Source organism: Sceloporus occidentalis, unplaced genomic scaffold (genome assembly GCF_023333645.1).
Source record: "Sceloporus occidentalis isolate IW3139 unplaced genomic scaffold, rSceOcc1.0.p SCAF_3, whole genome shotgun sequence".
Taxonomy (NCBI): Eukaryota; Metazoa; Chordata; class Lepidosauria; order Squamata; family Phrynosomatidae; genus Sceloporus; species Sceloporus occidentalis.
The window spans coordinates 40064837-40091691 of NW_028316983.1; the positions used below are offsets into that span (position 1 = coordinate 40064837).

Here is a 26855-nt window from a genome sequence, read left to right on the forward strand (position 1 = left end):
TATTTATATATACACACACACACATATATTTAAAACCCATAGACAAAGACACGCACACTAGATCTACTACCAGTATCACCAATATTGAGAATGAGAATGATGGTATTGATAGCAATATCCTCTCCTCGTGTGCCTTTCTTCGGAACCCCAGTTGGTGGGGCGCGTCTTCCGCCCGGACTCCATTCGTGAGGACTGCACTTCCGGTCCCTTGACGGGCGGCCGGAAGTGGCTCTTGGGGGACCGGAAGTGGGGTGCTCCGGCGACAATGGGGGCCGAGGCGATGCTGAGGACCGCGCTCTACGCGCTCAACTCCCTCCTGCAGCAGCGCAGATACCGGGCGGCGCTGGCTGTCCTCAAGGGCTTCCGCAACGGAGCCGTGTAAGGCGGGGATCGGGGCGAGGGGAGGCGGCCTCTCTCGCGCGCTGCGCCTAAGGGCTTCTGGCAGCCTCTTCTGTCCGGGAGGCATTCCCAAACGGATTTACATTTAGAGGAGCGCTTTTTAGCCTTCCTTTCCAGGAGGAATTCCAGACTCTGCTCCATTTTGAGCAGCACTAAGAAGCATGCGTTTTATATTCATAGAAGTACTTTCGCGTCTTTTGTTCTGTCCGGGAGGAATTCCAGAATGTCCTCCATTCTGAGCCCGACTAAGAAGCATGAATTGCTACCAATGCGAACGTTTCGAGCTTTTATTTGGCCGAGTCCTACATTTTCTTGGAAGTCCTACATTTTATGGCTCCTTGCCCTCCTCTGGGCTTATGACATCTCTTCATCCTGCTTTATGTAGCCACTTGGGATGGGGACTGGGCCAGATGCCCTCTAATTCGCATTAAGGACCAATCGTAATTAAGAGCCAGTCCTGGTGCAGGAAATGTGGGCATAGACTCCTTAGCTTGGGTTTCCATCCAGGCTGGAGCCCACCATCAGCATTGCCATTATTCGTTTATTCATTCCTCTTCCCTCTTTTCCTGAGACTGGGCCTCAAGGCGGCTTACAACTATTAACAAACGTGGTTTTAAAACACAAACAATCGGGGAAAAGAGCCTCTGGCTATGGCTGCCTCCTCACGGCAGAGTTTGACACCACTTTAGCTGCCCTGGCATTTTGTATGTTTTAACGATATTGTAATTGTTTTAATTTCTAAGCTGCCTCCCAGAGAAAGGGGAGGAATCAATAAAGATAAAAGTGATGATGATGATATCGATATCCAATAAACCTGATTTGCTGCTGAATCCTCTTGCCTTTGTCTTTATATCATGTATCTCTAAAACTCATCTGTTCTTTACTATCTACTCCAATAACACCAAAATCTACAGTCGGGCGATACTTTACCAGAACTTTTACAGTTCCTGTCCCACCATTCCCCAGTTTATTTCATTAACTCTCTGTGCCCCCAATCTTGACCCGTTGTTAAAAGCAACCCATCTGCTTCAGCTGTTGTGATTGTGTTAAACTACCATTTCGTTCTTTTGACTAGCACACAGTTTCATTTTGGATCTGATCTTTCTCAGGTGTCTAAAGTTTGCCATAGAGTCACTTCTGCTTCTCTCATCTCAAAGTGTTTTGAAATTTATACGCTTAAGGATTTCTGTATTATATCTGGGCAAATGTGTATTTTCCATTTGATTTACCCATAGGGAGCTTTTCTGAAGGATATTTGTGTCTTAATTCTAGCCATCTAGTAGCTTTCAGAGTATGCCCATTTGTATTTGCATTGTAAGCTTTTGATTAGCCTTGTTTTATTCAATCTTCTCTTGCTTTACATAGTTAATTACCTTGGAGCAAGGATGTTCTTTTACTTGTCTGTGAAATGTTAGATGTCCAGTGATTTCCATTTTAAAGAAAATTGTAAATGTGCTGGAAAGTAAGTTCAACTAAAGCAAATCAGAGCACAAATAATACTTTTTTACAGCAAGGTTGTAAAGTTGAAAATGTCAGACTTGCGTACTGTGCTAAGCAGCCATTTTAAACTTCTCTTGCTACTACAACATGTTTTTATTCTGCTACTGAAGAAAGTTACTTGTAGAGCAAGTCCAGCCAGCTTGTGCAACCTGTTTGCCTAACATATAATAGAGATGTTTTCTCTGCAGACGTGGTTGCTTTATGGCTAATGAGACACATATTCATAGAACAAAATAACATTGAAACATTATTTTTTGTGTATTTTATGTATTTTCTTTTTTCCCTTTTGGCAGTTATGGAGCAAAAATCCGCGCCCCTCATGCGTTGGTAATGACATTTCTCTTCAGGAGTGGAAGGTACATCTCTGTTGGTCTGAAATCTATGAACCATTTATTTATAAGCATGATTTTATTTATTTATAAGGGCATGTGAAGTTAAGCTCTTGTAGTTATTAAAAATAATGCTTTCTGAACATGTTGAAGCCATTGCTATGTATTTTTCACGTGGTTTTTTTCACTCTGTCTTTTTGACAGATTAACTTTTTCTTCTTATATTAGATGAGTTATCTGTTTTTATTTGTAATTAAGAGACTACCAGTAATACTTTTATAAGTTTGTTGCCATCTTACTGGTATTATTCAAACCAAACTTTCATTAAGGATTTACTTGGTACTAAATGAATTTAGGAGGTCAGCCTAAACCATCAATATATGCATGAATATTTAGAAGCAAGTCCTTTTTCGTGTCTCATAAAATTTTAGCTGCTATCCAAAGTCAGCACTAGCAGTTTGGAAGTAACAGTGCAATACTGTGTATGGCCTGTTACAGACAGCCAAAATAAAGCTGCTTCGAGTCACAGTGGAAGTATGGTGTTTCAATGATGCATGCGTCCTAAGAGTCCAGAAGCCACACCAAAGCTACGCTCCAGTCCTTAGGGCTGGAACGTGGGTTTGGTGCGACTTCTGGACTCTTAGGATGCATGCATCATTGAAACACCATTCCTCCACTGTGACTCGAAGCAGCTTTATTTTGGCTGTCTGTAACAGACCAATGTCTTCTCAGAAGAAAGTAGGCCCACTGAAGTCAGTGGCATTTACTTCCAGAAGCTGTATATAGAATAGCTGCCTGAGTCCTGTTAGTTCAGGGAGGCTTTCTACTGAAAAATCATGCATGTAATTTTAATATTAGATGCCATTAAAATGCATGTCTGAATTCCAAGTAAGACAAACAAATCAATATATACTGGATGTGGAGAATATCAGACTGTGGGTCCAAATCCAGTCCTTCAGGGTCCCCAGATTGTCCATCTCCTTCCCCACCGATATCACTGTTCGTTGGTTTCCCAGCTCTGTTATGCCCCCCCCCCCCCCCCAATATATATATAAAAGCTTTAATGCATATTCTAGGGATTAATTACTGAGAATAAGATTTAAAAGACATGTTGGTATTTGTTGTCTCATCTTTTTGTTTTCACTGTCCTCATGGAAATGTGATCCCCAAGATTATGTTTGATAATTTGTTGGTGCTGTGAACTTGGTATTCCCCCTTCCTTCTCAGAACCCAGAGGTTCCTCCCCACAGCTTTCCATACAGCCCTGGAACCTGGACTAATCGTTCTGTGGCTCATGTGGAACCCACAGGATCAGAGATGTATCTGACTACATCTTTGTAACATCTTTATAACTAAAGGTGGCTAAGGGGACACAGACAGACACTCCAGTGCTCTGTTCAGTTCCCATTAGTCACAGAATAGCCATGAAAGGAGGGCTTCTGAGGCTGCTTGCTAAGTCCAGGGGCTGGTATATGGCTCAGGCTAGCATAGGTTCACATACGTAATTACTACACTGTGCTGATCCATATAGGATTTCAATCATTGTTGGTTTTATGTATAACATTTAAAAAAAAAATCTGTTTTGAGTATCTTTGAGTCCTAAGTGTGGGACTTCACAAAAAAAAATCTCATGTTTTATTACTTTGTAACCTCACAGTTTACCACTCTTGTTCCTCCATCGTGTGTGTGTGTGTGTGCACATATAAAACCATGAATTTATGATATATCTTCATACGCCTGATAATGGGGACTCTTAATTCACAAATGCATATGCCTTAATAGAGGTGTTAGTCTTTAAAGTTGTACTAGAAGTTACTGTATTAGTTATGGGAATTTCTAAAGCTTCAAGGCTGACTAAATCTGCAGATTGATATGGGTATGAATATATTCTCTTTTTAATTCTCACGAACTTTAAATATGTGTCAGTAGTATTTTGCTATTGGCACACAATGAATTATGGCTATTTGGACTGTTTGTATAGTTTATTATGTGTAATAATAATTCTTAATTTCTTCTCTTCAGCTTAGGGGAGAAATTGAAAGCCATTATTCGGGCTACTTATACTCATTCCAGAAACCTGGCCTACTTTGTATTCACATACAAGGGTCTGATGGCCTTACAGTTGCGAGTGCAGGGGAAGAAGATTCCTTTTCACTCCTTTCTTGCAGCCTGCATTGGAGGCTGGTTAGTGTTTGGGGAAAATAATAATATTAACAGCCAGGTAAGCAACTTTGTTGTGTTCTGCTGGATTTCTGTTTCTGCCCATCCAATGCATAATTACAATCAAGTGATAATAATGATTGATGTTGCTTTATTTTGCTCTTCTGTTCTGAATTTCTGTTTATGCCCTTCCAGTTAAAGCTTTTAGGCACAATAAAATGAACTAGTCCATACCTTGCTGTGTTCTATTCATTGAAGTGCTAATGACAGTGATGATGGGAAAGAAGTTGTTATAGCAGAGCATTAGGAGGTCTCCCTTGCTACTATCCTATCCATTGCTTAGCTGCCTATTTTGATCAGGCATTCAGTGTGTAAATACAAGGTGATTCAAAAACAATGGTGCAAGACTGAATAAGAACAGTTTTACTTTTGTACCATTCTTTTTTAATCCTCTGGTATAATATACCTCTCTCTCTTCCTGGCCCAATATGTTGTTTCTGAAAAATTGCAGTTCATGATATTTTTGCAAAACTAGACATATATGGCAGAAAGATAATCTGTTTATATTGCCATTGCCAAGCCAGGGGCGGGGAGAATTGGGACTCCAGGGAAAAGTTTGTTTATTCGGTGTGTAGGCCACATTTCCCCACAAAAGTGGATTCAAAGCAGTTTGCAATTATGTAGAACAAATGCAATTACATATGACTTCTCTTTACTTTTCAGTCAGGAAAATTGGAAGAAAATAGTAACACTGCAATTGGGCCAAGGTTGCACATGCAGTCCTTTTTTCAAGCACCTATATTTTATAACAGATGTATATGAATCCATGTTAAAATGCCAGCATTCCAGTTAAGAGAATCCAAAAATGCTGTAATAGAAAAGAAATTGGTATAACAATTGTGATGATGTGAGTGAAAGACTGTTTGAAATAATTTGGCTTTTGACATATATTATTTGTCTTATAACATTCACATTTCCCCCCACACAGATAAACATGTACCTGTTGTCTCGCATCCTGTTTGGTTTGTCTCGACTGGCAGTGGAGAAAGGTTACATCCCAGAGCCAAAACAAGATCCTTTCCCACTCTTTGCTTCCCTGGTTTGGGGAATTGTTCTCTGGCTCTTTGAGTATCACCGACACACTCTACAACCATCATTGCAATCCTCCATGACCTACCTGTATGATGACAGTAATGTCTGGCATGATGTTTCTGACTTTCTTGTATATAACAAAAGACCTGCTGCCAAACAGTCTTGAAAGATTTTTGCATAATGGCACATTCCAGCAGCAATACTTACTTTTACCTGTACAGATTTTTCTGAAAATTTACTGTGGTTAGTGTTTAATGTGAATCTCTACTTCAGTCTGGCCATAGTGTTTTGTGTTAGCTGCTGGATTTTGTTGATTACAGCTTGAAAAGGGGTCATTGCAAGCAAAGTTGTCTAAAGTGTTTCTTTGTTCTGCAAAAGACCACATTTCCTTGTCTAAAATAAAGAGTTGTAGAGTTGCTTTTTGGTTGGGAAAACATGCTCCTAAGTGCACTGGTCCAAAATGCTTTGATTGTGATTTATTGCATGGCAGGGGGTTGGACTGGATGGCCCTTGTCTCTTCCAACTCAATGATTCTGTGAAAATGGAAGAAACTTCGCCTTTCATTTTCTAAATAACTGTGGAACTGCTTTGCAGATGGAAAAATAAGCTATAAACAGTTCATTTAAATACTTGAAAAATTATATTATCTTACATAATGCTGAAATGCCAGATGATGTAACTAACTCTCTGGTTGCTTATACACACTGAATCCTTCCCTGCTTCCTCAGTGAGCAATTGCAAAAACAAGACAGTTGTCTCCATGACAGATAGTAATATATAAAGATTTAGGATTTTGTCTCTGTAAACATGGTACTTGAAAACTTTTGATTTATCTTCTTTCCATATTTTCTATTTCTGTTTTAAGGATATATAACAACCTGTAAAGGTGCATTTAAAAAAAAGACTAAGGGGCTGTGTAGATGAGAAGAGATGTTTCTCCTCTGGATCATTGCCACCACAGCTGCACAGACGCAGCAACAATCCACTCCAAAAATGAGCTGCGGAACACAGCTCATTTCCGTGCTGCTGCCAAGGTGCCATTAGCACCCTGGAGCGGTGCGGTGACGTCTCTTGTGCGTTGCGCTGTTTGGACGCAGCGCACAAGGCATGTCATCAGCATACGCACCATCTGAACACATGCACACCCAAAATGGTGCCGGGAGAGCACAGAGCGTGTGGGTGCTGCACTCTCCCGAGCCCTAATTTCGGACTCACGCCGCTGCAAAGCGGCAATCTGTACTGGACCTAAGTTAATATTTTTTAAAAGGCAAGAAGCAGAGCTAGAGTTTGCTAAAGATACATGCATCCTATGGTAGGTTTTTTAAAAATATAATCAACATTGTATAGAAATGCCTGAGATTTATTGGTCATACATTCCAGGTTCAAGAGTCAAAAGATGAAGTATGGTGGTGGTGACAGCAGCAAATGAATTATCTACATTTGTTATGATGTTTCTCATTATTGGTGGGGTGTTTGTGTTTCTGTAATGCTGGAATACTTTTCTTTGTTTTAGTTCTTTTCATCTGAAACCAAAGATGCAGTTACCGTATACACAACTAAAACTGTCTCTGCTATATACACAGCTACAACTGTTGGAAAATTACATTTTGGCTCTAAGAATATCTTTGCTTAAAATGCTGTTCATTAGCAATCTGCTGTCACAGAACCAAATTTCTAAGTGGACCATTAAAATGACCCTGTCATCACACTGTCTTTGAACACTACACCAGGAAGGTTTCACAAGTAACTACCAAAGTGACAAGGGAGAGAATGGTAGGGTATCTGGGTACTATGTATCCCTAAGTACTGTATGTTGCAAACAGTGAAAGCAATCCTAGAATTTCATATTCCAAATTATATTTATAACAACACCATGTGATAAATATATTTACAACCACACCATGTGATAAACAATGAGAATTATCTATAGACCCTTCAGATATAAAAAACAGAATTACTAATTCAGAGTCCTACAATGTTTGAAGTTTTTCAAGCCTCTGCTGTAGAAAACATCCAGTAGCAACTAGACAGGATGATAAAATGACATTGCAACTGGTCACTGGAGTTCCATCAAACCTTCATTCTGAAGTTTCTATTATGATGAGTTGCTAATCAGTGGCATTCAGAAGGAGGCAATGTTTTAGGTACAATGGGTAGCATTTCATGTAACAATAGGTAGTAGATGACTACCTCCAGTCATCTACATTTTTATATGTAGAGAAATCTAGAAAATATTTAAGAATTACTCAGATAATTAGCCAAATAAATGAAAATATAGCCATATCATTTGGCTTGGTTACAAGAGATTTTCCTGCATTAGCCTTGCACAGGGTGGAAAGAAAGGCACTGTGGTGTTTTGTTTTTTAAAAAGTTTGAAAACAGCTTGAAGAACATTCAATAAAATGTAAATATAAGGTGATTCAAAAAGAATGGTGCAAGACTAAATAAGGAAGGGAGGATTTTGGAAACATTGAGTTCCATCGTTCCCAAAATATCGGTATTACTTCCTGTTTATGCATCTCTCTGCTTCAGTATAAGTATATATCTTATCCATGCATTCACTAGATCTGAAATGTCCCACCTTATAAATTATAGTATCTGACCTCAGTTCTTGTTTCACTTTAGAATAGTCGTCATGAGTTCTGTAGGTCTGCTGTGGAGAAAGTGTATCCAAAGTGCAGGTACATGATCTACTGTAGTCCCTTCTCAGTGGTATGGATGTGTGCTCTTTTATATATGTTGTTTAGACATTCTAGCTGTATAATGGGAAGATGCTGGTTAAAGAGCATTTAAAGTATTGTAAAACATGGTTTTTATTTTCTAAAAAAAAAGACTGGTTGAGGTTTTTCACTGAATTTCTTTTTGTCTTTAGTTGCTAACCATCTTCTGATGATTTAATTTATTTTTTAATCTCGGGGCCAATGATTTTTCTAAAATTATAGGAACATTCCGTTGTTGAGTATTTGTAATATTTTTGTCATCTGTTCCCCACCCCATTTCTCTGCACTATTTGTTTCTTTGGCATCCATATATCATATATCCATATATCCTTAAGCATCAGTCTTGATCAGATTATTTGTATATGACTGTCTTTTGATTGTCTGAGTCTTAACTACTCCATGTAAAAAATTGCAAACCACTATGCCAACAAACTCCCTGTCATATGGCATAATTATGAAAGGAGAAATTCCTCAACATGGGCCGTCTTCTTTGGCTTTCACTGAATTCCTCCAGCCCTCACCAAAACACATTTTGTTGCCTCCATGCAATGTCCCTATTTTCTATTGCCCGCTTCTCAAACAACTGCCAGTAATTATTTCTAGCTAAAGACTTAGGATACTTTTAACCGTGCCTGCAATATCTTTCCTTAACTTCCATATATTTTCTGTTCTCCATCTCCAGAATAGTAATACCAAGCTTTTTCTAACAAACTGTGTGAAACATTGTCTGCAATTCACAGAGCACAGAACTGCCATAAGACAAATCAAACTCTGATCCCACCACAACAGCACCCTTTACATATCTGTCTGTGACAATTAACTGGCCTTTTTACAGATTGCTTTCCTGCTGTGTAAGGCTAGAATGCTATGCTGCAAAGTCAGTCAATTTCCCAGGGAGGTAGCCAGAATAATTTTCAACAGTGTTTAACATCTACCACTGTTCCTTTGGCTCAGTAGGCGAGGTTGAATCCCTTCTGCCACTAATGTGACTAAACAATGCCAGTGTGTGCTGATGAAGTGAACTAGAAGTAATGGGTCTGTCTGAAGACTCTTGGATACGGATGTTCTGTTCCTCACTTTTCCAGATTGCATTGTTTAACAGCCTAAGTGTTCTGTTTGGTTTTCATGCTAATAAGAAAGAAACACAAACAGAAATAAGGAGGCCGTTTGACAACCCACCTCCCAAGCAGCACATCAAAATTAAGCAAGTCCCAACTATCCTTACTTGGAAGATCAAAACAGACATGCACTATGTTTACAACAGCTCAACGGTGGCTTCTCATTGAGGGCTCAGCTCTTTTGTGTTTTGTTCAACATGAGAGCTTTGTTCCCAATGCTAGGCTACTATCCATCCCTATGATTCTGTTGTGTTTAAACAATACTGTTTCTGTGAAGTGCTAAAATAGTCCAAGAAGGTAACAAGGGATTGGAGAAGCAAGGAAGGTGAAAAAGGCAGAGCTGAATGCCTGAACTAGTTCAGTTGCTCAGGAAAATATAATACTGTACTGAACTCATAAAAGCAAAAAGTTGAAACCTCTTTATGGCCTTGTACATATTCTACAAAATCTGGAGTTTTGCTAGATGGTCCATGATGAGGTATATTTGCAAGTCTTGATTGGCAGAAAATGAAATATTATCTATAGGATTAGGTAAGTGCCTTGAAAGTGCCAAGAGCCTATAAGTGCCTTTCTATTAATCTATACATACCCTTGTGGGAGAAATCTTTTTTTTTTTCTTTATATGTCATTTTGTTTTTTCCTACATCAGCCACTATACACAATACTATACCTACAACTGTACTGTATCTATACAAATTTTATATGCCATTGTATGACATTTATATGTCTGTTTCTCCTTGCATATGGACCTTAAGAATCTACCACCAGTTTTATCTCCCTAACACATGGCCACCTTTTTAATTCTGTTATGTTCTGTTTCCTTTGGGTTTGTGTGATGTTTCAAAGTGTTAACAGAAAAATCGAAAACAAGCAACACTGTTGTACAAAATTAAGCTGCTATTTAGTAAGACCTAGCCAAAAAGCCAGCTAGATATACCTTTTACTTGATAGTGGAGTAGCAGGAACAAATGAAATACAAAATATCTGTATTAAAATGGTCTTTCTCTGTAACATTTTCCCCCTTTTCGTTGTAATTGTTATTTTGTAGGGGTGGTCAACATGCATCTTGTAAATTCTTGTAAGCGTCCAGAGAATACCAGCTTTCATTCTGAATAGATGTGCCTGCTTCTTATTACTGTAAATGTTACCGACATGGAAAACACTAAAGGATTGGGCACAAAAGGTGATTTAATAAGTGTAAACTCCTTTTTCCCCCTAGAGTTCTTAATTGTATATCAGTTTGTATATCAGAATTCAACAAGTTGATTTAAGCTTTTCATACTAAAAAAATAATAATTGCAGATTAAGGATCTTCTACAATTGTAACATATCTGTCAACTGTAATTTGGCATCTGCCATCTTCATTAAAATGATATGCAAATTATGGAGAGCAATTAAATATGTATATTAGCTGCAGCTGTCCAGTTGTCTGTTTGCCGGTAGGGTCTTCCACTATCGCCAAGTTGCCTGTCCTTACTCTAAATGACTGATATTATAAATTAAACAGTTCTTAATTAGATACATATTCTTAACAGTCTTGAAATGATAAACCATAAGCAACTAATCTATTGTTACTGCCATTTGGTATCCTTTCTTACAACGGAAAATAGACAGTTGTGAACACCAGTTAAAACACTCAGATGAAGCAGTTGTCTTACCTTTCAGTACTGTTGGCTATGTTGGTTCCAAAGGGGCACTGAAAAGATGTTGTGAACATAAGTGCTAAAGCACGCTAAAAAAAGAAAAGAAAAGTCAGGCCCTGTACAAATGGACAGGAAGGGGTGGCAAATGCACACCATAACACCAATCCAGCCTCCGCAGAGGACAAAAAGGAGCCGGTTTTTCCAGCTCCTTTTTGCGCCTCTGAAGAGGTGCCATAGCCAAAGCCGGGCGGCTTGATCAAACCGCTTTGGCACCACCCCATTTGGGCGCTGCGCCAAAGGGACGTCATCAAGGCATGTGCCATCTGAACTGGAGCGTGCAAAGATGGCACCTGGGCTGCGCGGGGAGGATTGTGAGAGGGGATGCTTAGCCTTCACCCCGCATACAGACCAGCGCTTTTTGCCTGGCTATACCGGGCCTTATTCTAGAAATTTGAATTCTGCCATTTGTAAAGCTGGGGACAACTTACATGTTTGCATTACCTGTGACAACATCTTTTAATTGCCATACCTCACCCCATTCTGTAAGGATCTTAATAGTTAGTGTAGCAGGCTGGAAGAGCTGATGGGAAGGAGAGCAAGTCTTATTTCCACTAGCCCAACTGCATGCATCACAATCTGAATTATTAATTTATTTATATTTTATTTAAGTCCCACCTTTCCCCATTATTGGGATCCGAGGTGGTTCAGAATGTGATTAAAACATATACATTAAGCAAACACATATACATTATGTTGCACATTGTAAACCGCTAAGGGAGTGCTTAAGTGCTCTGATAAGTGGTATAGAAATGTACTTGCTATTGCTATTGCTACATCTAAAACCACAACACATTGTAATATAAAAATACAATTACATTGATTATCAAATGACAGTCAAAAACAATTTAAAACAATCAAACTGAGTTCACTGTTTGCATCTTATAACACCACCTTACTTATGTCTCTCTCATTACATAGAGAAGTAGGTGATTTTCCTCTTGTTGTGTGGTGTTTTAAAGAAAATAGAACTGTCCAAAGTATGTCTATCCACTGAAGAGGGGATACCTACTTCCCTTGCTGGAAGGAGTTTGGGGAGCATGGTTGTTCAAAAAATCAAGTGTGAAATAGTTCAGGGACTAATAAAACAGCTTCTGGTTATGAGCCTGATGCCACTACATGAAATCATCATCTATTTCCAAAAGCCTGCGATAGGTTTACCTTAAAGCTGCCATAAGTCAGAAATGACTTAAACAGTGAAAACCCTGTATGTGAGCTATGGGAATAGAACCGCCAGAAGGCATTGTTGTGTGCCAGCTGCTTCTAATCCAAGGTTTGAATTCAGTAGTTCAGTGAAAGAATATATTGATGAAGTGGCATAATATTTTGTAGTTAATTCACTGAATGTGACTATTATTATTTATTTTTAGAAATAAAGGTTTGAACAACACCAAAGTAAAGGCAGTTAAGTTTTGAGGAAGCTAAACAGAAGTACTTCACATGGGTTGACTTGGTTTGCCACCCACACCATTATTTTACTACTGCAGTCCTCAAAAGAAGGTACAATACTGTATAATGTTCTGTAAGACTGAAATACAGATTAAAGTTTAAATTGCAGGCCTGACTGTTTCCTTTGAGTATGTGGATATCCTGTTAATGTTTGCAAAATCTATCATGTTGCCTTTAAACATTTGATCACCACCCTGGTTGTGATCCAGTGTTGGTTGGAACATGGGGGAAGGGTTGGTGTCATCCTTACTATACTTCCATAGGCAGTGAAGACACTTTTGTTTCAGCAGGGCTTCGCAGGCCAATTGTGAAGGCTTTTCAGAATGTGCTGTATCAGTTTTAACCTTTGTACACAAGCTGCCTTGAGTCCCAGAGTGAGAAAATGGCAGGATATAAACACTATATTAATTTTTTTTTAAAAAAAACCCCACCACTATTCAGGGGCTACACAAACTACAGCATTCAGTTGGATTGCCATTTCACAGCCTAGTTAGCCTCAGACCATTTTGGAGATTGCCTGAGGAATTCTGAAACTGTACTCTCCATCCCATTAACTGTAATTGGAAAATGGAAAAAAAACCTGATATAACAAGCTTTGGTTTTTGGACAGAAAATACATTTTACTTCATTTACAAGTTGCTCATAGTTTGGGAGAGCCAGCATGATATACTAATTTGAGTATTGGCCTACAAATCTGTTCAAATCTCCACTCAGCCACAGAAATCCATTGGATGGCCTCAGGCAATTCGTTCTCTAAGCCTCGGTGGAAGGCAATGGCAAACATCCTCTGAACAAATCTTGCAAAGAAAACCCCATGATGAGGTTGCTATAAGTAAGAAACAAATTGAAGGTAGACTATAGTTTGGGAGAACGCACATGCTTCAGAGTAAGTCCATATTACTTAATTTGAATCTATTGTTTATTTTCTTTTTAAATTTCGTCATGCCTTTCCTCCAGTGACCTCAAGATAAGTATTCGTGATTGTTTTCCTTCTGATTCTTTATCTTCTCAACAATCCTGTGAGGTAGGTCAGGCTCAAATGACTGCTACAAGGTAACCCAGTGGGGACCAGAAGTGGAATCTCCCAAATCCCAGTCCAACATTCTAATCACTACACCGCAGTCGGCTCTCTTGGGATCTGCCCCATTTGGCTTCAGATTCATGTTAATCTGATGCATATCCTTTTACAACCAGGTCCAAAATGACTGAGTTGTATAATATTGAAGGGAAACGGACTGCTTTGTTCCCTAAGGGGGAGTGGCTGGTGGACTGCCTGCCTCCCCAGGGAGTAGGGTTGGGGGGTTAAGCAGATCTGCTCACCCTGAATAAACTTACTCCATGGATTTGAAATTAAACTTTTTAATTCCACTTGGCGTTTCTGAGCTGCCTGCCAATGAAGGGTGTCTTGCTTTTAAAAAAAAAAATGACATCTTTTGTGACAGTAGGAGGAACAGCTGGTGCAGCAGCTGTGTCCAAAAACTGCACAGTAAGGGAGTTGCAGAGTCTCCATGGGGGAAGGGCAGAAGCAGAGCCACCACAGAACTCTGCCCTAGTTTCTCACAAATGGGGTGGGGATGAAATCAAACTATAGGCTGCTTCCATCTGGTCAAACTGTTGCTCAGCAATGGTTGGGATTAAAATTGGCAATCATATGTGTACTATGATTAGATGGAAGCTGTATTAATCTCAAAGTATAGTTTCTTATAAAACTGCCCAAGCTTTTGCTATTTGCAATTTAAATAAATGATATTTAGCACCAGTCCTATAGCAGAAATGATACAGTATCTTGGCTTGAGGGCCCTATAAGTGTAACCACAGTGATACAGCAAGCACATATTTGTATAATCCCAAAGGGATTGCAGGATGTGTGTGAATAGCAACAGGTTTATGTGTGAAAGAGAGATGACATGTGGCAGGATCATGCACATGCATCTCACAGCCATGTAGGATCATGCCACAAGGATGTAATTCCTATGTCATTCCAGCTAAATGTCAAAGAAATCTTGATATAGCAAATACTAAGTGGGAAATGACAAAAGGGGTCAATGAGGATATGGTGTGAAGGTAAGCAGTTTCCTCATTTAAACTGGAAGCTATGGCAACCAGTTTAGTACTGTCCAAAAGTGTTTGTTTCTGGCTAAATATGCATTCTTGACTTTGAATTCTGAGTGGTCACTACATAAGAAATTTAGAGGAGCTGACAAAGGTTTACAGAGATAGTGCTTCTTCGTCAAGGAGACATTAGTACTGTCTGACATGAAATCCCCCAAACCGCAGTATCTTTTGGAAGAGGGTTGCAAACATCATGCACTGAAAGGTCGTGGGGTAATATTCTGCCACATAGTTTTCCACATCTTTTTTGAGACACTACTGTTATCTTTGTGGTAATGTGAAAACTGAAGGTTGAGGAGTGCAGGACATTTACCATGAAGCAGTTATGTGCTGAATAGTTAGTGGCATCCCCAAGAAAGAAGACACTGAAATACATTCAGAGTGTCAAGTATCAGGAGTCCTATTGAATTCTCTCCTTATGATAACTGTACTTCTCATGGGCAGACTACTTCTTAATATTTACCTTCTAACACACACTATTAATTAATTTTGTTGTTGTTGGGTTGCTGTTTTTGTTGTCATCCAGATGGGTTTAGACAAGAACTTTCAGTGAGTATCCTCTCTGGTAGGTTCTGATTGCATGGAAGTTCCACTATATTTCAGGAGATTAAAATGGATGTATCCACAGGAGTCATTGCATATGCAAAATGAAGGGTACACAATACCCAAACCACGCCCCCTTGTCGTGGGGGAGAGGCTTGTGTACCCTAATGAAATTGTGAGCTATGCTGGCAGTGATATGATAGCCACCAGTAGGGCCTCCCATGCCAGACAGGTCACAACCGAAGGGTCTGACCAAGAGCGCCAAAGGGCAGGATGGGCTCTCTAGCCTTATGGCAACCATCCTAGGAGAAGGAAAACTCTAATCCCAAACCTGGGCAGATGGTGCTCGTCTAACCCTGTAAGGTCAACCATCTAAGAGAAGGAAACTCTAATCAAACCTATGACCCGAGGACCTCGCTGCCACTGTCCATGCTTGTCAAGGCCTCAGCAGACGAACCTCTGGTTTAAAGGGTGAGGCCAGTTCTGTGCACGCTGCGCTCCACCAGAAAAATCCATTGCACAGGCTTGAAGGATACATCCAACTTCCGAAGGACCATCGCCTCCCAAAAATAGTATTCTACGGTGAACTCGCCACGGGTCAGCGTAAGAGGGGCGCTCCAAAGAAGAGATACAAGGACTCCCTGAAACAACATCTCAGGCTCGGCCAAATTGATCACCAACAATGGTCCACCCTGGCCTCGCACCGGGAGGCATGGAGACGCACTATCCACAATGCTACAGCCTTCTTTGAAAGCTCACGCCGAACGAATCTTGAAGAGAAACGACAACGCAGAAAGAACCACAACCTGGAAACATCACCCAAGGAGACTTTCTGCTGTTTTCTGCAACCGGACTTGTTTATCTCAGATTGGCCTTTTTAGTCATCAATGTGCTTGTAGAAAGTGCGGGATGAGTCCTTCCTGAATCTTTGTTCGTGAAGAAAAGCCAGAGAGAGAGAGAGAGTCTAATCCGGGAATGGAGTTATGCCAGCCAGTTCTGGATGGGGTCACACTTCCCCTGAAGGACTCTGTCCGCAGTTTGGGGGTACCCCTTGACTTGTCTCTTCAACTGACAGCTCAGGTGGATGGGACGGTCAGGAGCACTTGCTATCAGCTTCGGCTGATACTCTAGTCGCCTTCCTGGAGCAGGGAGACCTTGAAACAATAGTACATGCACTGCTAACCTCTTGACTCGAGTTCGGTAACGCACTCTACATGGGGCTACCCTCATGCCAAGTTCGGAAACTTCAGTTGGTACAAAATACGGCAGCCAGGCTGGTCACGAGCACATCCAGAACTGCCCATATTAAACCGGTTCTAAAATCTCTCCACTGGCTTCCTATCAGTTTCCAGGCAAGATACAAGGTGTTGGTTCTAACCTTTAAAGCCCTACATCGCTTGGGTCCTGACTACTTGCAGGAGCGCCTACTTCCATATAATCCTTCCCGCACACTTTGGTCCTCTGGGAAGAATCTGCTACAACCTAAGAAGACCAGACTTTCAGTGGTGACCTAGAGCACCTTCTCATCTGCCACTCCCAGGCTCTGGAACGACCTGCCGGAGGAGATCCACCATATTACCACCTTGGAAGTCTTTTAAAAAGCTATTAAGACGGATCTCTTCCGGCAGGCCCTCCCAGACTATGGCCCATTACAGACCGCCCAAAAGGGGCGATCTTGGGCCGTTGCCGGTTGCAGCACGGGGAAGCCGCTGCAGCCAAACCGCACGACTCCCCCGCGCTGTAAAAAAGGAGCACGAAAATCGCGCTCCTTCCAACAACCCGGAAGAGACGTCACAAGTGCCAAAGCGCGCACTCGCGACATCTCTTCCAGGTTTAGACGTCCGGATGCTGCGCATCCGTTACGTGAAGATGGCCGCGCCCGTCTGTATAGGGCACCGCCATCTTGCCGTACGGAATACGCGTGAGGGGCAAGGCACGTCCGGAAGCGCCACCCCTCGTGCGTATTCCTGGCGCAATGATGGCGCCGCTTAGGCCCATCTGTAAGGCGCCTAAGTTACCTATTAGACTTGCCTCCCCCCTCTAATGAGACCTCTATTGTTCTGATATCAAAATTGATTGATACCATCCCCCCCTCATTTTGTGCGCTAATCTGCCTGAAATTTTAGTGTATTCCTACTGTACAGTTTTAAATTTGGAAGTTTAATATCTTTTTATGGGTTGATTCCTGTTTTTATGATTGGGATAATAATAATAATAATAATAATAATAATAATAATAATAATAATAATAATATTTTCCCACCTCTCCCATGTGGATCGAGGTGGGATTACAACCCAACAATAACAATAAGATACAAGAATAATACATATAATTTTCAAGCATTAAAACAGTTGAAAACAGTACAGTCAACCAATTATAAGATATAATCTTCTGATCCTAAATAGAAGAGTGAATGATGTCTTCACAGAAAATTGGGTGGCTCGGCTTGCCAGAAGAGATCCATCTTAACTGCCCTCCTGAAACCCTCCAAGGAGGTAATAAGATGGATCTCTTCTGGGAGGTTGTTCCATAGTTTAGGAGCCACTGAAGTAAAGGTTATTTGAGAAGTTGAAAGTGGTCTGGATGGATATACTTCCAACAGATTTTTCCCAGAAGTTCTGAGAGTGCAGGGTGGATTATACAGGAAGAGGTGTTTCTGTAAGTAACTCGGGCCCGAGCCATGTAGGGCTTTATAGGTGATAACCAACACCTTGTATTGCACCTGGAAGCTAATAGGTAGCCAATGAAGATCTTTCAAGATAGGTGTTATATGGTCAAATTTCAAAGAACCAGTGACCAATCTGGCTGCTGCGTTTTGTACTAATTGAAGCTTCCAAACTTGATACAAGGGTAGCTCCATATAGAGCGCATTACAGAAATCAAGGCAAGAGATTACCAGTGCATGTACCACTGCTTCAAGGTCCTTTCGGTCCAGATAGGGAATCAGTTGACATATCAACCGAAGTTGGTACCAAGCACTCCTGGCTGTCGCATCTACTTGAGATGACAATTGTAGCGATGAGTCCAGGAGTACTCCCAAATTGCGAACTTTGTCCTTTAGGGGAAGTGTGACCCTGTCCAGGACAGGTTGCCTAATTTCCTTCCCAGGACCTAGGGAACCTATCGCTAGTAGCTCCGTTTTCTCTGGATTTAACCTGAGTTTGTTTTCCCTCATCCAGCCCATTAGTGACCCTAGCCAGGCGTCTAGAGGAGAGAGGCCGTCCCTAGTCACTGCAGCAGCCGGAGACATAGAGAAATAAGTCTGGGTGTTATCAGCATACTGATAACACCATGCCCCATCAGGAAGGATAATACAATTAGTGTCATTAAAACACTTGGTTTTTTGTGGTCTCCCAGGTTGTCTACTCAGATGAGTGCTCTTCAGAGCATATGAAGTCTTTTATGCCATATTTTTCTGTTTTAATCACATAAAGTGACAGAATAGGCATCTACTGCTGATTTCAACTGGCTATACATGTATGGCAATATACATCCTTAGTGTTCAAAGCTCTTCAGCAAACATAGTCCATGTATGCTGAAAGGCAGGGGTTTATCAGTGTCTCTATTCACTGTTCTAGCTTCCCTCAAGTAACTTGGACTGCTCAAAATATCGTCAGACTTACTGTTCTTCTGAAATGGCAGCACCTCAGCACGGAATACTGGTCCTTCTTCTTGCCTGTACTTAGACTTCTGTGAGAAGCAACAGGCCAATATATGTCTTCAGCTCAGAGATGTCAAGGTGCTCCCAACTGTAACCTTATTAAGGTTCTTTTAGTCCCAAATGCATCCAGATTGTCTTGACAATTTATTAAGGAGTTACAGATATTTGGAAGAAGATAACTTCAAAACAGGAAATTATCTGAAAGCTTATAATGTGCTAATTTACTACAATTATTGTGTCTATATTAACTTACTTAAAAATTCATAGTGTTTACTTATGAGTTAGTACTGCAGTCGGCCCTCCATATTCACAGATTCCTTATCCACAGATTCAACTATTCACAGGTTGAAAATATTTTAAAATATATATAAATTCTAAAAGGCAAACTGATTTTGCCATTTTGTGTAGAGGACAAATTTTACTATGCCATTGTATTTAATGGGATGTGGACATCCATGAGTTTAAGTATCCACAATGTTCCTGGAACCAAACCCAAGGGCCCAAGAGTTCTTTATTAATGTACGTATCTTCTAAATTCTTACTTTAGTTATCTTGTTTCAGTTAACAGCTTCTTACTACTTTTTGTACTGTTTGCTTATACAGTACTTGATTTTCTGTTATCTATTCATTTTGTGCCCATATAAATGGATTTTGTTATTCCTGTTAATACTTGTATACAGTGTGTTGATTTCACACAATATATCCTATCTGTTCTCTTAGCATTATATAATGTAATAGCATCCCAGTTGTGTGCATTTTAGCATCTTTTATGAGTTGTTCTCCAAGTGCTGCCCTTTAGTGTAATTTTGTGGCTCTCTGCAACAGGTCCTATCATCCTTGCTTCCATGACATCAGCTTTATCCTTCCAGGACAGGATCAACTGAGTGTACACATAACACATAACACAACAATGAATTGTACAGTCAGCATCCAAATAAAGTATCCTCCTTCAAAATATCATCTTCCAACCACTTTATATGCCAAAGGCTGACCTTAATTAAAGGATAATAAAGAGGGCCCCAGCCTAGCTTCCCTTGCTAGGAGCAGCTACTGAGAGGTCTCTTGTGTCAGCACCAAACATGCCTCACATTGGTGAAATGAAGAGAAGGGCCTCACCCAAGATCTTAAAGTCCTGGCAGTTTCATACAGTGGATGCATTCTTTAACATAGCTTGGTCCCATGAATATAGGGCTTTATATTTTGTAGATGATCAGCACCTTGAATTGGATATTGTTAAATTATTTAGCACATTCTCAAACTATTTTTTCAAAGCCACTGAAAATACTGTATATTAATTTATTTTCATAGTTAATATCCCAAAGAATGTAGAACTTGGAATAATTTGTTATGTTCCTACTTCTCTCTGTTTGCACTAGAAAAGGAATACTGCTAGCATGGCTTCCACTGGATGGCAGACTACAACTGGAGCCAGTCTTGACTTTTAACCTTTGGAACCAGAGCTCCATACTTTATTTGGCAGAAGCTGAACAACTTGTTTTGTTTTTAAACTAATCAATGTGACTAAAACCTATTTATTTTTCAAGCAGCCACTTCAGATATTAGGTTTCCCTATCAAAATATGATTTTGCCATAACAATATAGCTATTTATACCTCCATTTTTCCTGTATGCAAAGTTTGCCACAGTTAATAGCTGTGAAAAATGTACAATTGTTTTATCAATTCTGTTTGCATACCTGTGTTTGCCAACAACACAAATCTACTGAGCAGTGAGATACTGGAATGTAATTTGATGAACATTTCCAGGTCACGACTCTACAGTTTTGGAACATGAAATTGATAGCTGTAACTGTTTTCAATTAATTCTTAAAGAACAGATGAAAACAGAATAAACAGTACAATGTGATATCTCTACTGAAAGCTCAGGCATTGGCACAACAGTTGGTAGGATGGCCACAGCAACATCCGGCTTTCCAGAATGCATCCTGTGTCACAACGCATCCCTGTTTTAAGAGATCCATGTGTCTTCTTAAACAGTGTGCTTTATTAATCAACTTGTTTTTAGCATTCTTCACTGTAGCAAATGTCTTAGCCAAGCTTGATTTTGCATGTTATTACCTAGACAATTGTTTTCTCTCACAAGGAACAAAAAAAGGTAGAATGATGTGCACTACACAACAGGTAAAAATGGCCTCCTTCATTGCTTTGGAGGCATCTGCTAGTGTGACCTAGAGGAAAAGGTTCTCACCTTCATATATAGCAAATCATACTCAAGGAAGCAATATGTGTGCCAAACATCCTAAAAAATAATGTTTCATTCGAAATTCAACCTATCACTTAAAATGCTAGGGTCCGTATTTTATTTTAGTAACTTGCTGGGAGTCTAAAATAGCTTATCATCCTAATGCACACAAGAAGGCACATAGAAGGAATGTCATCATCTATGCCACATTTTGTGGGCGTCTGTTCAGAGCCAAATGCTTATTTACAGATAGGACAGCACTATCTTCTCTTCTTCCATCTTTTGCATTTTAGCTTGCCTTTCCTTCCTTCCTTTCTTATGCAGCAAAAGCCTAGCATGTTCACTCAAGATCACCGAGTTTAATGGGACTACGCGTAGGAGACTAGTTAGAGTGACTATTTCATCAAAACAGAAAGATGGCCAGGGGAAGTAATCATCTTAATCTGTTGTCTTAAAACAAAACAAAAAAACTCTTGTAACAAAAATTAGTAATCTTGTAGAATAAGTTACAGCCTATAAAAGCATGTGCCAAATAAAGTCAGTCTTCAAGAGGTGCCAAGTCTCTTGTAACAAAAAGATGTTTCTTCAAACATCTTATTATATGTTCAATGCAATTTTGATTACAGAAATGGTATATAAAAGGGACATAATTAGAAATAGGCGGGGTACAGACGGGCAGGGGAAGACGTCTTGGAGGTGTATTCTGCTGAATACAGAGCCTCCAGACCGCCCGCCCCGGGGGCGTGGCTCAGGTGTATGGGGCTTCCACATGGGGGGCAATGAAGACGCCTCACCTGGGGCCATTTCTGACCCGCAGTTTCCATACCGCCGCCTCGGAGGACGCTGCAAAGAGAGAGGCAGCTTCTGCACAGGCGGCCAAAAACGGGGCTTTTTCTTTTTTCTTTTGCCGGCTGGCGGATGCTCAGCTGCGCAGCTGCGGTTCTCAGCACCGGCGGCAAAAAGCCTATGTGCACATTTAAAGCGCCCAGGCCCCTTTAAACTTTTTCCCTCGCCCTGCCCAAGAACAATGGTGGCCTCCTGCCAGCTGGTGATCAGCTGGTGTTGGCATCCTTGTCCTCTTGCACGTTGGTAGTGTCACCAGCATCATGGATGCCTCTTCTCCTTTGGTCCCCACGCTCTTGCTGAATCTGCAATGCACAGCCACAGCTGTCGCCGCTGCCACCGCTGTCCCCCTGCCATCCCCCATCACCTCCCTTGAACATATGTAAATATTTAAAGTTTTAGGGGTTTTTTATTGTTAGGTGAAAATGGCACAGGAATGTGTGTAGGGGTTCACTTTAAATTCCAAACTTTCCCCAATTCTAGCAGCGCATACGTACATGTTGCTCTAGGGTTAGGGTTAGGGTTAGGGTTACGAGCATTAAAATAGAGTGCAGCTGTACTGCAGCTTCCACATCTGCATGGCATCTGACGCTCTAATTAGAGCCTCGGTGCAAACTGCGCATGTTCCAGGACCCCGACTCATTATGCAACGCAGCAGACACGGAGCTTTTAAATGGGCAACTTAAATTAGCGGCGTAACAATTCTGGCGTACCGGTGCAGCAGCTTACAGACGGAGATGCGCAGTTGCGCAGTATATAGAAAAGAAGCGGGGAAAAGCAGCACCTTTTTAATGCCGCTTCTTCCCGCTTGGGGCGTGCGGGCGGCGTGTTCATGGCGGCATTCAGGTAAGGGCCGTCTGAAGGCTATACCTTCATGACGTCATGAACACACCCCTTTTTGCCCGTCTGTATCCCGCCAAAGGTATTAATCTGACATATTAATGAGAAATACTGACAATACAATGCAATAATAGTGACTATAAAATCAAATATATATATTCTGTAAATACTAATAGTAATGCCGAGCTATGCGGGAGTGGCATAGCTCAGTGAAAAAGGATGTGCTTAGTTTGCAAAAGGTCCCCATGTCGAGTTGCTCATATGCCCAGGCAGTATTGGAAAAGACCTTTGTGATATATATATATATATATATACACACACACACACACACACACACACACACACACACACACACACATATATACCGGGGTGTGTGTGTGTGTGTGTGTGTGTATAAACATAACACAACATTGTCATTGAGGGTAACTATGTGCCCTCCAGATGTTCTTGACTACAACTTCCATCATTATTGATAATTAGCCCCACTGACTATCTTATGGGAGTTGTAGTCTGAAGCGTCTGGAAGATATCAGGTTGCCTAACCTGGTGTAGCTAGCACTGAGTCTAATGGAGACATTGGAGATTATCGCACTGCGTTCTGAGAACGTTCCTATCATCACGTGATGAGAACGTTCCTGGAACAGATATTACTGCATTAGTAAACTAGAACGTGATCAGAACGTGATCAGAACTGCATTTTACCACACAGCGATTCCTGAAACCGTTCCGAGAACATATTCCACCAAGGCCGCCTCCGTCTCCTGATTGGCTGAAAGAATAACAGGCAGGGAGGCAGGGAAGCAGGCAGGCGAGCGACTGCCGTGAGGGAAGGGGTGTGTGTGTGAGAGAGAGGGGGGAAAGGAGGAGGGAGGGAAGGGAGGGAAGAAGGAGGGATCGGGAGGAAGGCAGGGAGAAAGAGAAATGGGGAGAGATGAGCCTTGCAAGTTACATCCCAAACCTCCTTTGCAAGGCTGGGAAGAAGGAGGAGCTCCATGCAGGTCTCTTCAAGCCGAAGGAAAGCAAGTTGCCAGGAAGGGGACTGGGCCAAGGGCAGAGCCCCGGCAGCCATAGCAGCTCTTTAAACCGGTTAGAAAAGAAGAGTTCTCTGCTGTCATCCCAATTCCCCATTTTGGCTGCTTGTCAGCCTTTTGCCTCCTGTGTGTGTGCGCATGTAATGTGTGCCTTCATAGAATCATAGAGTTGGAAGAGACCACAAGGGCCATCCAGTCCAACCCCATTCTGCCATGCAGGAAATCACAATCAAAGCATCCCCAACAGATGGCCATCCAGCCTCTGCTTAAAGACCTCCAAGGAAAGAGACTCCACTACACTCTGAGGAAAGAGTGTGTTCCACTGTCGAACAGCCCTTACTCTCAGGAAGTTCCTCCTAATACTGTATTGAAGTGGGATCTCTTTTCCTGGAGCTTGCATCCATTGCTCCGGGTCCTAGTCTCTGGAGCAGCAGAAAACAAGTTTGCTCCCTCATCAATGTGACATCCCTTCAAATATTTAAACAGGGCTATCATATCACCTCTTAATCTTCTCTTCTCCAGGCTAAACATCCCCAGCTCCCTAAGTCGTTCCTTGTAGGGCATGGTTTCCAGACCTTTCACCATTTTAGTCGCCCTCCTTTGGACACGCTCCAGTTTCTCAATGTCCTTTTTGAATTGTGGTGCCCAGAACTGGACACAATATTCCAGGTGGGGCCTGTGAGCTTCCCTCCCCGCTTTAATTCTTGTCTGGCTCTTTGCTATGGAATTCTGGGAGTTGTTTGCTTGCTTTTGTGTGTTGCTCCAAACAGAGGAGCTTTTGTGGGTTCCTTCCTGGAGGGAAGGAGGAGAAGGTCCTGGGCATCCCTGCCATCTTTGCCTCCTGCAGGCTGCCAGCACAGGAGCCCCGCTGGACATGACACTAGAGGCCCCCGCAGAAGCAGCCAGACCCTCTCCCTCTTGCTCTCTGCTCTGGCCCCCCTGTTTCCCTCTCTCTTTCTCTCTCTTTCCCTTCTTTCCTCTTCTCTCACTTGTCCCAACTTTCCTCCCTTCCCTCCCTCCTTCTTTCCCCCCTCACACACACACACCTTCCCTCACTGCAGTCGCTCGCCTGCCTCCCTCCCTCCCTGCCTGTCATTCTTTCAGCCAATCAGGAGACGGAGGAATGAGAGAACGGATTTGAGAACAGATAAGAATACCGCACACACCTCTGTTGGAACGTTCTCATCACGTTTCAGCTCTCTGGGAACACATTCATATCTGTACCCTCCTGGAACACATTTGGAACACATTTAAACGTTCTGAGAACCCGATTGGAACACATACGTGCGGTATACTCAAATGCGTTCCGTTCTCATCACGTGATGAGAACGTTCTCAGAACGCAGTGCGATAATCTTCATTGTCTGATACTGGCAACCTTTTATGTTCCACTACTTAAGATGCATGAACAGCCTGGTCTTCAACACCTAACAAGGTGGCCCATACTTAAAACACTCTTGGGCCTGTTACAGACAGCCAAAATAAAGCTGCTTCGAGTTACAGTGGAGGTATGATGTTTCAATGATGCATGCGTCCTAAGAGTCCAGAAGTCGCACCAAACCCACGTTCCAGCCCTAAGGACTGGAGCGTAGCTTTGGTGTGGCTTCTGGACTCTTAGGACGCATGCATCATTGAAACACCATACCTCCACTGTGACTCAAAGCAGCTTTATTTTGGCTGTCTGTAACAGGCCACTGAATTGTAGAGTTGGAAGAGACCACAAGGGCCATCCAGTCCAACCCCCTGCCATGCATAAAATCACAATCAAAGCATCCCCGAAAGATGGCCACCCAGCCTCTGTTTCAAGACCTCTAAGGAAGGAGACTCTGCTACACTCAGAGGGAGTTTGTTATGATTCTATGATTCTATACTGATCCTAAACTCTTTCAAGCCATGAGGGAGAGGGGAAGGGGAGGAGGGAATGGGGCATATGCAACATTGTATATATGTTAAAATAATTTAATAAAGATTTATGTAAATAAATAAATAGGTACTTAATTATTAATTTAACAGAATTAGTCTACTCTAAAAGTTCAGGCCGAGTTCACAGTTCATATTACCTGCACAACAGGTCAAGAAGAAAAGTATGACATATACAAGGTCACCAGCACGGCTAAGCAGGGAGGAAGTTTCTAGAGATAAAATGGTTTCCTTCACTAACTAGAACTTTTGCAATCTTGCACAAAAGAAGTTCAAACAGAAAATCAGGGATGCACCGAGGAATTTTGGGAGGATATGTATATAATCAAGAGCAAAACCTAATAATTATTGAAATGCAACAAGAGCAGAAATCTTCTCAAGAGAAGCAGTTGGATGGCCACAAAATGAAAAAAGACTTCTGTAGGAGAATAAGGCAGTTGCAAAGAAGCAGATGAAATGTTTTCATCTCCCTTTACAGCTTAAGAAACAGAGGAAATAATAATTCATACATAATATTTCTAATGTCGGAAAACTAGGATCACAGGCAAAAAGTAGTGACAAGAAAAGAAGTTCTAGGCTTCATTAATAAAAGTATAATTTTTTAAAAGAAATCAAAAGTCCTCAAAAGTTTCAAAGGTGAAATTGCTTATCAAAAACATGTATTATTAGCTTAATGATAACACCAGTATCTTAATGTCTGTTCCAAGTAAATTGATGAAAAGCATTAATAATCAAAGTTACCCAATTTATAGAAAATGAAGCCATGCTGAAAAAATAAACAACAGGACATGGACACCAAAAATGAAGGATGCTCAGGTCCCATTAAACACAATAGCACACTAAAATGGTGCCCCTTATATGAAATGGCAAACGTAAGTTTTCCTTTTTGGATTTTTAAAAAATATTTTCAAGCCATGGATGGTTGAATCTGTGGATAAAGAATCTGTGGATATAGAGGGCTGAGTGTATTTAAGGTTGTGACAGCAAAAACAGATTGAGGAGCTTCAAAAAGATCTCTCCCAACTGGTCAGTAAAATGGCAAGAGAGATTCAATGCAAGCAAAGGATAAAGTGATTCAAACTGGAACAACCCTCCACCATCTATTTGTTGTTGTTGTGTGCCTTGAAGTTGTTTCTGACTTATGACAACTCTAAGTCGAACCCATTATGGGGCTTTCTTGGCAAGATAGTTTCAGAGATTTGCCATTGACTTTCTCTAAAGCTGAGAGCATGTGATTT

General features: G+C 41.3%; 1 protein-coding gene across 3 annotated transcripts; it reads left to right on the forward strand.

Moving 5' to 3' along the window:
• Positions 1–237: 237 nt before the first annotated feature.
• PXMP4 (peroxisomal membrane protein 4) lies at positions 238–10501 on the forward strand. 3 transcript variants are annotated; one of them, XR_016280394.1, is made up of 6 exons: positions 238–378; positions 2193–2255; positions 4251–4449; positions 5377–5723; positions 8106–8161; positions 10367–10397. XR_016280394.1 is itself a non-coding variant. In XM_089514091.1 (6 exons), exons 1-6 carry the CDS (start codon positions 266–268, stop codon positions 10432–10434), a joined length of 690 nt encoding a protein of 229 aa, XP_089370217.1. In that variant the 5' UTR covers positions 238–265; the 3' UTR covers positions 10435–10501. The 3 variants fall into 3 exon arrangements, 1 of the variants encoding a protein (XP_089370217.1); XR_016280395.1 differs by having other exon boundaries at positions 5377–5578; XM_089514091.1 differs by having other exon boundaries at positions 5377–5567; positions 10367–10501.
• Positions 10502–26855: the final 16354 nt, after the last annotated feature.

Excerpts from the sequence above, each read along its gene's own strand:
- PXMP4 (XM_089514091.1), top strand. The coding sequence starts at position 266 with ATGGGGGCCGAGGCGATGCTGAGGACCGCGCTCTACGCGCTCAACTCC. Across the intron at positions 2,256-4,250 it reads TTTCTCTTCAGGAGTGGAAG|CTTAGGGGAGAAATTGAAAG; the intron begins GTACATCTCTGT and ends TCTTCTCTTCAG. Across the intron at positions 4,450-5,376 it reads ATAATAATATTAACAGCCAG|ATAAACATGTACCTGTTGTC; the intron begins GTAAGCAACTTT and ends CCCCCCACACAG.